General features: G+C 41.4%; 1 protein-coding gene across 2 annotated transcripts in view; it reads right to left on the minus strand.

Moving 5' to 3' along the window:
- Positions 1–6,518: 6,518 nt before the first annotated feature.
- Positions 6,519–12,027, minus strand: part of PNLIP (pancreatic lipase) — a 20,634-nt gene continuing 15,125 nt past the window's right edge. For both annotated transcript variants that reach the window (XM_010859288.1, XM_010859287.1), the window contains 4 exons: positions 11,556–11,685; positions 10,149–10,257; positions 8,899–9,063; positions 6,519–6,644 (listed from right to left, as the gene is read on the minus strand). In XM_010859288.1, coding sequence (XP_010857590.1) covers positions 6,581–6,644; positions 8,899–9,063; positions 10,149–10,257; positions 11,556–11,685 — 468 coding nt within the window. In that variant the 3' untranslated portion in view covers positions 6,519–6,580. The remainder of the gene's footprint in view (positions 6,645–8,898; positions 9,064–10,148; positions 10,258–11,555; positions 11,686–12,027) is intronic.

The following is a 12,027-nucleotide window of genomic DNA, read 5'->3' on the forward strand; positions in this document are numbered from 1 at the left end:
CTACAAGAAATTCAGACACTCAGCTTTACCAAGCATGACCAGAGTAATGAGCAAAGACTCAGGAATTCAAGGCTCTTTGCCCTGCCTCCCCACTTCACAGCTTTGGGAAGACTTACCCTGTTGGATGTTCCAGATCTTTCTTCTCCCTGGATCAAGTGCCTGGGCCATTTTCTTATACTCGAGCCTTATCACTGGGACACTGCTTCAAAGAAAGAGCAGGTGATGATAGAACATGCTGTGTGCACTTAATATTTCAGTCTGCACAAATACATAAAACAAGATTAAAACAGAGGTCAAATCTTCCCACAAGTCTAGTAAGATGAAGGATGCTTGATTAAAAGGAGGGGAAAGGTCTAACTTTGCACCTATGTACCTGTGCATGTAATTATGTGCCAAGTGGACCCCACTTTCCAATTTTTTAAATTTGATCATCTAGTACTTTACAAGTCCCAAGAAGGACACTGTAGCAAACTCTAGCCGTGAATGAACCCATTCTCACTTAGAATGGATGAAAATGCCCTTGCAAGTAGCTGATAGCAAAGGGAAGGGTCTAAGGAAAACTGTCTCTCTCTCGCAGTCTAGTAATACTTGAGCATATGAGCGGTGAAGACAGAGTCAACAGCCCCATAATATCCTCATACAATTCCCCACTAACTAGTGTTCTATTGCTATGGGATGAGCCAACCCGAAACATAAGGGTTTAAAACAAGAGCAATCATATTATCCTGCTATAATTTGGAATAGCTGGGTTCAGGGGCCCATAAAAGCCCATGTCACCAGACCACATAATGTCTGTTGAGTGTCCTCGGACCTTCTGAAGTTTGCACACCTGTTCTATGAGACTACCTTGTGAAGCTATCATGAATCACCCACTTACCCAAGCATCTGTGAGCAGCTTGGCTGGTTCACACAGCCGAGCCTTTGGTGTCCTAACCACCTCCGAGTTGAATATATCTCACTGTCAAAGTTCACACTGCTCCTGAATAAACAAGACACTGGGGTACAGGCTAGAGGGCCCCCTTCCTGTGAAGGGGACAGAAAGGACTTCCCTTAGGCTAATAAGGAATAGCAGCCAGCAGTTACTGAGGCTTAGTATGTGTGGTCAGAGTACTTTTCATGTACTTTGAAAAGTACATGTACGGAGACTTTAAGTCTCACAACAACCTCATTAGGTAGGTAAACAGATGTGGAAACTGAGGCACCAGCCTTTAATATCACGCTTATAATATCATGCAGACAATGAGTGATAAAATGGGCTTTGAATCCAGAACTATCCAGAATGAAATATGGAGTTGTTGAATATCAGTTATTTTGAGCGAGTTATCAACAAGATTTGTTGAGTGTCAGCTGCCAAGAATAGGGGAAATACTTACATAGAATAAATTGAGATAGAAAATAAATTTCTCCCTACTCCAGACTTGAACCATCTGGTTGACCTGACTGATGAGGTATTCAAGCTTTGGAAATCTGTTTATGTGATGTAGGAAGGTACTGGAGCACTTGATGAAGACTGTGGAGAAGACAAATGCTGTTCTTTGATGTTGCAGCACTAAGGTGGGATGAGATTTATGACAAAGCCCAGGTAAAACAGGTAATTGGGTGATTGTTGCTTTAGTTGTTCAGTCCCCAAGTTACGTCCAACTCATTGTGACCCCATCGACTGCAACACGCAAGGCTTCTTTGTCCTCCGCCATCTCCTGGAGTTTGCTCAAATTCATGTTCATTGAGTCGCTGATACTATCTAACCATATCATCCTCTGCTGCCCGCTTCTCCTTTTGCCTCCAATCTTTCCCAGCGTCAGGGTCTTTTCCAGTGAGTTGGCTCTTTGCATCAGGTAGCCAAAGTATTGAAGTTTCACCTTCAGCATTGGTTCTTCCAATGAATATTCAGGGTTGATTTCCTTGAAGATTGACTGGTTTGATCTCCCTGCAGTCCAAGGGACTCTTAAGAGTCTTATCCAGCATGACAATTCAAACGCATCGATTCTTTTTGTGCTCAGCCTTCTCTATGGTCCAACTCTCATATCCGTACACGACTATTGGAAAAACCACATCTTTGGTTTTTGGAACTTTGTAGGCAAAACGATGTCTTGGCTTTTTTATATAGGAGATGTTGGATAACTCTCTGTTCCCTGGACCTCTTCTCTTCCTACCATTCACTTGACCTTCCCCACATACCCCCATATCATACATGTCAAGTTCTTTCCCACCTCAGGGCCTTTGCACTGGCCTGAAACTCCCTCCCTTAGACCTCTGTGGGGTTGGCTCCTTCTTGTCATTCAACGATTAGTTTAAATGTCACCTCTTCAGTAAGGCCAACCCTGGCCACCTTCAAAACTCCTCCACTGCTCGCCTCCCACCCAGACCCTTGCTCCCTGGCAACTTATTTGCTTCCTTCTCATTACTCATCACAAGTTACAATTATCTTTGTTGTTTTTCTGTTTATTTATTTGCATTCATGCTTTTCCCATCTAGAATGTAATTCCATGAGGACACAGGCCTCTTTTGCTGTGGCCACTGCTGTGCTCCCAGCTTCTAGAACCATGACCAACACAGGTATTTATGAATTAATGAAAGAAAGAATACACACATGAATAGAGTTCATAGACATTTTATCCTTATTCTCAGAGTGGATTTCATGGCTGGGAATGTGAGAGGGCACAGTTCTAAGGTGGGGAAAAAAGATATTTTCTTCAGAAAAGAAAGAAGAATACAAACGTCTGACTAGATTTAGGAGAAACAATCATTGCATGATCTGTCACAGTTTGCTAAGAGGTTAGTTTCCCTTGCCTACTTCCCTTTCAGCTCACCTCACTGCCAAGTTCATCTGTGGGTTCCATGCGCAACCCTGAGTCAGGGCTTCAACGGCTGAAACTACCTTGAGGTGATCAGAGCTGATGTGACATCCTCTGGGCAGGAAAGGAAGGTTTAATCTCTAGCAGCCACTCAGTTGAGCAGTAAGAGCGTGTGGACTCCAGATACTCAAGTGTAGAACTATGGGAATTTAGGGCTTAATTTTTCTTTCCTAAATTTTTTTTTTTCTGTTTCATGTTTGTAGATAGGTAATATATGCCCTTCTATATCTGATACAATACAGAGTTTAAAAAATGATGCCTCACCAGATCCTTGTGTGTCCTTCCAAAGGTAGTCTATGCATTATAAGTATATATATATATTGTATTTTATTTAAAAATATAAATGATTAACACATTCTGTACATTATTTTGCAAACTGATTTTTAAAATTAACTATATGTTTGAAAACCATTCCATATCAGTGCATAAAAAGTCCAATCTTTTTACCAGCTGCATAGCCTTCTGACATTTGGGTATTTACTATTAGTTCTCTACTGATGTATGTTTGGTTGTTTCCAATCTTGTACTATTAGAAATAGTGTCTTATGAATATTATACATTTGTTTTCTGGATGGATGGTGTATCTGTGGGGTAAATTCCTTAAAAGAATGGAATTTAAGGGACAAAAGATAGCACATTTAACATTTGGTAGTGGTTACCACTCTATGTTCTGATAACTCTACTAGAAATCTTTGTGTATGTTGGCTATTCTTTCCACCCCAATCCTGAAACAAGAGTGAAGGAGAGACCATTCACTATTTAAATAGGTAACATTTTAGAGGTATATTAGTTGTGAGACTTTTTGTTGTAGGCAACAGAAATCAATTCTGGGTAGCTAATTTTTTTTAAAAGAAGATATTTGTTGGAAGCATATTGGGGCATCTCATGGAATCCATGAAGCTGTTGAAGTGTGACACCCAGGGACCAAGACCAAGAAGTGGGACCACCCTGGAGACCTCTGCAAATCGTCCTCAGAGCCCCTCTGCCTTAAGCCTGATTCTGCTACAAGGTCTCCCTGGCTTTGAACATCTCAGCCCAGAATTTTTAGTCTATCAGATGATTGGTCTGGTGAGGCCAAGAGCTGTCCCCTGAATTAATTAGTAATAGGATATGGGTCCTGTTGGGCAGGTCTGGTTTTATGCCCAAAATGGAGGTGAATTTGTGAGCTGGGCAGCCACTGCGAGCGGTATGTGGTTCTGCAGAATCAAATAACAATCCTGTATCAACTGATCTACTCACTTTGTACCAAAGTGCACAGGTGGTGGGGCAGTGCCCATGGGTAGGGGATTTCTTTAAGAGTATTGCTTGTGTTTATCAGAATTTGAAATAATAAATGGATGATCTCTTCCTTTTGAGTCGTCAAGCTCTTGTCTTTGCATGCATGCTCAGTCATGTCTGACTCTTTGTAGTCCTAGCCCACCAGGCTCCTCTGTCTATGGGATTTTTTTAGGCAAGAATATTGGAGTGAGTTGCCATTTCCTCCTCCAGGGGTTCTTCCTGACCCAGGGATCGAACCTGCATCTCCTGTGTCTCCTGCACTGCAGATGGATCCTTTAGCCACTGAGCCATCAAGAGTGACTGGCAACTCTGGCGATTGGACTTGCTGATCAGGAAAGTTGATCAGTACTGCTGCATTGTGTTAAGAAGAAGCCATTAGTACTTATGGGCATTAGTTGTCTAAGAAGAAATGTGCTATACTGGAGCACTTAGTATTCTACAAAAGACAAAAGCAAATGAACCTAAAAGGCACCCTCACTTCTGATAATCACATGAGGTAAAGAAGACCGGAGTCTGGAGCCTGGGTTGACCCATTGCTGTGAAAACTTTTCTGACACCTGACCTGTTCCTTTCCCAGCCCCAGGCTTCCCTGGAGTGAGGAAATAGGTTAGAGATGATGATGGATGGGTTGTGAAAATGGTCGTAGTTCTTTACTCCCTCCCCTTCCCGAAGCTGCCCTTTGCCACATGATCTTGCAGCTCCTTCCATCAATTAGTGGAGTACGTTTCTCCACCATTTGAATCTGGTTGGTTGTATGACTTGGTTTGGTTATTAAATGTGATGGCAGCAACATCTTGGACCAGCTCAAAGCCAGCTGACTCCTAAGTATGTGAGAGACCCAGATAAGATTAGAGTCAGACACGACTTAGTGACTGAACAACAAGATGGAAAGATTCCTGGTTGGGGCTTTTAACTGAGAATAACAACTGAAATATGTTGAATGAACTTGTATCCTGGTCAGATTCAGGGATTTAAGGCATACAAATCTGTGGATCTCTTTTGAAAATGTAAGTTCAGTTCCAACAGACAACTCTCCAGTCTTCAAGATGTATGACTCCTTAGAAGTCACAAAGATAGAGAATAAGGTTGTTAGCCATCATTTGTCATGTCCACATGTCCAGATGGAGCCAAATAGCTGCTTTCCTCCAGCCAATCAGCTCTATTTTTTTTCTCCTTTAATTTCAAGTTCACTACGTATAGATATCCTGTCATCTCATAAGACAATGATCTCGTAAGTTCTAGGGGAAGAGAAGGTTGGTTCAAGCTGGGTTCTCGGAGGCCTTTAATTTCAAAGAAGTTTTTGTCCTGAAAAATCTGTTTTTCTAAGTCTTTTTCACAGCCTGGACCCTCACCTACATTTGTTTGAATCACAGTTCGAAACATCCCCTGACCTGGTTGAATTTCTCCCTGTGTTTGTTGTGAAGGAAAGTGGGGTGCAAGACATTGCCTTATCATCTGTCAACTACTGACCTCTATCTTTTTCTTTTATCAGAGATGCCTATCTATGGGAAGTGAGTTCAGGTTCTGAGTGTATCTTAGACTTCCCAAAGCCCTTAATGCCATTGGTAGATTTCCACCAGTTCTTGTGGACTGACTACTAAGTAAAAGTCTCAGATCGGTAGACCTGGTGCCAGTTGGCGAAAATTAGGCCCCAAAGTCTATAACCTTTGTAGGGTGTGAGAGAATTTCCAAAACAGCCCCAACTTTCAGAATCCCAGAGTAGGAAAGTTCTGGGCCAGGTGGAGCAGGATTTAGATTAGAAAATGATCAGAATTTGCACTCCACGCACGTACCAAAGGGACTGACATAAACCCCATACGTGGGTCAGGTCATTGCCCTTCTCAAAGCCTTTTGGGGTCTCTGCTCATCATTATGGAAGTCTTCCATCATTTGATGGCCATGGACCAGGCGCTGGGTCCATGCTTTGCTCATTGTGTATACTTAGTACCTAGCAGACTGCCTTACACACAGCATGTGCTCAACAAGTGCTCTTTGGGGGAATAAACGGTCAATCAAGGCCCATTTAGTCCCATATCCTACAATACCTCTGTCTAAACATGGTCCACAAAATATAACATATCATTTGATTAAAGATGATGGAAAAAGTGGCAAAGGTGGGTACTGATCACATATGCCCACAACCAACAGAAGGCTCATTTTGGACCTGGAAGTCTTCCTTAAGTGATCAGAATGACATCGGTAACATCAATAATGAGCATGATGCCAGTATCAAGTAAATGATATTCCCAAGTTCAAATGCCAAGTAACATGTAGCAAAATTTAAGTTATTTGTGGTTCTTCAGACCAACTCCAAATTTTGGATCTTTACCCCTATTATCCAAAAATTTCACTGGAAATAATGGACATGATGGCAAAAAAAAGGAATGTATTGCTTTACCACCAGATTTTATTAGCAGTAAGATTCAGTATTCCCATGGCCGGAGTTCCTAACATGGGTTGAGGGTGAGCAGAACCTCTTCTCTCACAGTGTCTTGGCTACAGAAGTCAAACCTGGGGAGAGAAAACAAGACGTCAGCTCTTCCTGGCACACAGCTGGTGTGTCACGTGTGATGACAGCCTCTTCTCTGCCTCTTCTCAGTCTGAGTGAGTGTGACACCTTGTGCCTGAGACTAGATACTGGCTGAGGGAATACCTCTTGGGTACAAAGGACTGCATTTTCCTTTCCAATTTTATGCCGTGACTATGCAATAGCAGACAGAAAAGATATTATTGGACTCTCAAAGGACAGGGAAGATCCACCAGTCACATCCCCGGAGGACCTACTAAATACGGCATGTTGTCCATGAATGCAGTGAGGAAGAAGAGGGTTGGCAGCATGACAAGAAATCAGTTACAGTTTTAATAAAAAGGAAAAAGAAACAAGCCAAAGTAAAAATCCTGAGGTCCTGGTATTACATTGGCCAGGTGTTCTTATTTTAATTCAATATTCGACTGAAATGATAATTTTACTCATTAAGACTGAATGATACTTAGGAGGCACATTTTTTTACTGGGGTGGGTTGCCATGCCCTCCTCCAGAGGATTTTCCCATCCCAGGGATTGAACCCGGGTCTCCTGCTTTGCAGGCAGATTCTTTACCATCTGAACCAGCAGGGATGTCCAACAAAATACATAAGCATATGTAAATGCCTGAGGCATAAAACATGCTCAGCAAAGACTCTTTCTCTTCATCTTCATTTTCTTCCCTGTAATTTAATGGCTAGCAGATGTGCAAATAGCAAATTAAAGGTTAAAAACTAATCTCAAAAGTGTCACAAGAAACAAAGAGCACACAATAAATATTGATAAAGTTGAATTGAATTTGTTTTGGGGTAGTGAAGAATTTGCTGAAGTCAGATTTCCTGCCCCTGAATTGTGGCTTTGAGACTTCATTGAACTATTTGTAAAATGAGGATATTAGTAGCACTTACCTCCATTACCACCATCAAGAGCGAAACATAACCATTATTTTGAAATGTTTCTCCTGTCCGTTGCCATCTCTCCTTCCCATCCTATTTCACTCACAGCCCTGGCTAGTTTCCTCACACATGTGTGCTGGTCAGCAGTCTGCTGAGTATTTAAGGAAATTTTCCAGCTCTCTGAGATTCCCTCTCTGTAGCTTTCTCCTTGCTGGTACTCAGTCCTATGAAATCTACTTGTCTTGGATTTTCTGGATTCTCAGATCTGTTTCTTCAGGTCAGGTAGTGGGCTCTGCCTGAATTTTCCCTCTTTGTGGGACATCCTGGTTACTCGCTTAAGGCTGTAAGCCAGGACAATTTCAAGACTACACTATTTGTTTATCATCTCTCAGCAATCACTTTCCTTTGTTGCCTAATGTTCAGTATCTAAAAAACTGTGGTTTGATATATTTTGTCTGAATTTCTGTCTGTTTCAGTGGGAAGGTAAATCTGGTCTCTTGTGTCTCCATCTTTGTCAGAAGCAAAAGCTTCTCATTGGACTTACAGGAGGACTGAATGCTACGATGGAAGAAGCCACATAGCTCTATACCTCGGAATGGGGCGTTATACTCAATACACGGGACTGATATTAGTACTTTTATGAGTATCGTCATCCTCAACTCACTGTTTCTGGTGATTCCCTATGGTAAATGTCCTTTGATTCACGCACACTCCAATCTTGATTAGAACCAAGGGTTGATCTTTGTCTTCACTAAAAGGGCCAATGATACAGGACAACCTATTTGTGTTCTTTGATACACTGCATGTTTTCCTGGTAATGGAAGTGGCGATTTGGTGAATCCAGGAAGTTTGGGGAAGATACTCATATTGAGCATACACATAGCACAAAGCACAACTGCTAAATGAAACCAACCTGTTCACGTCAGGCTCATGAAACAAGATTCTCAAGCTAACACTTAATTTGTATCAGATCACACAGTGAAAGCGAAAGCCACTCAGCAGTGTCTGACTCTTTGTGATCTGTAGAGTCTATGGGATTCTCCCAGCCAGAACACTGGAGTCGGTAGCTGTTTCCTTCTCCACCAGGGATCGAACCCAGGTCTCCCGCATTGCAGGCAGATTCTTCTGAGCTACCAGAGAAGCCCATACGGTCATCCACAAATCTATTAAAGTTGTTTTCCTAAAGTTCTACACTTTCTCCCAAAGAAATAAAAGGTGTTAGGGAGCAGCTACTGCTGAGACAGAGGAGAACCACTGCAGATCATTTAACTTAGAGTTGCTTTTCAGTGGGAGTAGAATTACAATTGTAACAGTGCTTCCGAGCTCTTCGGATGTCTGTTACTTACACTTGTCCATCATTTGCTTCCACGCTGATCTTGGATGCTCCCACTTTGGGTAGAGTTGGGTTGATCACATTGTTGTACCAAAGAAATTTAACCTTCTGCAAAACTCCAACTTCCACATCGGAGTCAAATTCATTGGATTCAGTACTGTCTGGTTTGAGAGTACCGCTTGGGAGTGAAGTTAAACACACACATGAACATACATAAACATACATACATATATGTATTTGTTTCTAAAACCAGCTTACAGTGTATCTCTAGTAAGATGATTGACACTACACTTGTCAGTCTAATGGTTAAATAAACACAGACATGGATGCTCAGTCAGTGGTAGTTCATTTGCCATCAATAACTCATATTACTTTAAAGTCAGCCTTACTTTGATAAAACTTCAAACACAATCCTCCCACAATTTAATAAATGATGACATCATGATGTCATCCTTTTCCCGTTGTTTCATGGGTAGAATAATGACTTAGTGATTATAAATCAGATGCCATACATCAAAATAAATAACTGTGGTTTTCTCAGGAAATAGTAGGGGAAAAACTTAGGAACCAGAATTCTAAAACATATTAAGGTACAAGGGTGAAATAATATCTTCCTTTTAATGACACATGGCAGTTCTATAATTCTGAAGGGGTTCAGAGCAAGTCTCTCCAGAATGTGCCACTTTGGCAGGTGGACTATTTTGAGCTGAAGAAAATCAAGATTCGTCAGATTCAATAACTTCTACTTTTCCCTTACCTGCCTAAAAGAATTTAGGTAGAAGGCCTGGTTCAGGAAGAGAAATATCGCCTGAGATAAGTACAAGGAATATGGCCTGGGTGTGACAAGCTGGCAGGGAGCTCGGTGGGCCTGGCGATCCAAATTCCTCTCCATGTCCCGCTGTCTCTGCCTGGCACAGCAAGCCTTTGTTCACCAAATATTTGGTCTTCCCATCTTCCTTTCTCCCCTTTCAAGTCCCAGACCCCTGCTCCCTTCTCCTTAGCTCAGAGTGGCATATAAGCCTCAATTGTTTGGTTGTAGGTCTCATATTACAGGAGCCCCATATGTACATGATTAAATTAGCTTTTCTCCTGTTATCTGCCTATGTTAATTTTATTACTAGACTAGCCAAAGAGCCAAGAAAGGTAAAGCAAAAAACTTTCTTTCCCTGCATTCTCACATGGTAATGAATAAACTCTTATGTCCATTACATACCTTATATGTGTGAAGGATTCCAATATTTAAGGAGCTGAGAGTTTACTTACTTGAAAATTTCATACTGCTTGGAGTTTCCTTTATCTCCAAACAAAGAAACTAGTATGTGTCCTGTAACTCTCTTTCCAGACAGCGTGACATCCACCTTATACCTCCAACCTACAAAGGGGAAATATTTGCAAAATATCAACTTTAAGAAAAATTACTCCAAAAACAGGATTCCATTACTGCTGAATTTTGAATAATTTTTGTCTGGTTTTGGTAGTTCTAATCACATAGAGATGGATATTCCTTTAACTAAGTGTTCAGAGGGCTAACAATAGGGGGTGGGGGAGGAACACAGACTCTTCCCAAGGTCAAAAGATTTCAAGCCAAGGGACTAAGTAATATATGTTGCTTTCAACTTTTTAACCTAACAATGTATTCAGGATCTTAGAAGAACTTTATATTAAAAGATAATGTGATATTTTCATCAGTTTATTTCATTTTTATAGATCACAGAAGTTTAGAGTACTATCATCTTTTTGTCTAAATAACCTACATTTATCTCAAATATTCTATAAGTCAACTTTCCATCATCACTGGAATTGTATTGACTTATGGTAATCATTTTATAGAACCAGTCAATAGTGAATTGCCGTTTTTTGCCACTTAGAGCTAGCCTGGGCCAATTGGGAAGGCGATAAAATTTAGCTTTAGTTTTTATTATGCAGTTAACTCTATTAACTCCCATACAAATAGTTTTCTTCCTCTGATACCCCAGAAAAGAAACCCAGGGTCTGTCCCCAGGCCTCACCGTTCCCACATCTTCTGATTTCCATCACCCATGAAGTCTACAATCCTGATATGTCTTGAATCTGTCACCTCCTTTCCATTTCCATAACCTCTGCTATCTCTCTCATGAGTTACTTTTCTGTTTGTAAAAAAAAATCTCATAATTTTGCACAGTTAAACTTTTAACAGAGTATGAAGAGGCTGGAGCGGAAGAAGCTTCCTGAATTCAGCACCAGTATCAATTGTGGAGAAATTTATTTTTGTATCAATTGATATCGTGCATGCATGCCTGCTCAGTTGCTCAGTTGTGTCTGACTCTTTGCCACCCCATGGATGTAGCCCACCAGGCTTCTCCGTCCATGGGATTTCCCAGGCAAGAATCCTGGAGTGGGCTGCCATTTCCTCCTGCAGAAGACCTTCCCGACCCAGGGGTGGAACCCTCATCTCTTATGTCTCCTGCATTGGCAGGTGGATTCTTTGCCATTGTGCCACCTAGGATCAGGCTCTAAATTCCACTCTGCCCCTCAAATTTAGCCATGTTTACAGTAAGCATGGCATTGAAGTGTTTTTCCATTTTGGAGAGGAGTGTTTAAAACTTTTGTACAGGAAAGCAGTTTCACACATTTCCACTGGACATGGCAAAATACATAGTATTGAGAATTTGAGACAAAATAGGAACTTACGGGCAAAATTGCCAGCATCACCGGTGTTTAGATAAAATGTCTGGCCCTCTGATTTAGTTTTCCCAGGAAATCTGTCAGCATAATGACCCATCTGGGGGCAGCCTTCACTTGGACAGGGGAAACACTTGTTCTAGAGAATATAAGCAAATGATGAACAAGGATGCTCTTTTTAAAAATAGTGTACTATCTTATTCTACATATTGTTGAATTCTCAAATACTCTAATCCCAATCTTGTTCTGATAGTAACAGAAGATTTGAACGGTGCCTCAACAAAGGTTAAAAATGAGTCTCATTATTTACAACAATAAATCAGCTAGTTCACTGTTGCTGCTGCTGATGCTAAGTTGCTTCAGTCCGAATCTATGCGACCCCATAGACGGCAGCCCACCAGGCTCCCCGGTCCTTGGGATTCTCCAGGCAAGAACACTGGAGTGGTTGCCTTTTCCTTCTCCAAGGCATGAAAGTGAAAAG

This window comes from Bison bison, unplaced genomic scaffold, assembly GCF_000754665.1.
Source record: "Bison bison bison isolate TAMUID 2011002044 unplaced genomic scaffold, Bison_UMD1.0 scf7180017864456, whole genome shotgun sequence".
Taxonomy (NCBI): Eukaryota; Metazoa; Chordata; class Mammalia; order Artiodactyla; family Bovidae; genus Bison; species Bison bison.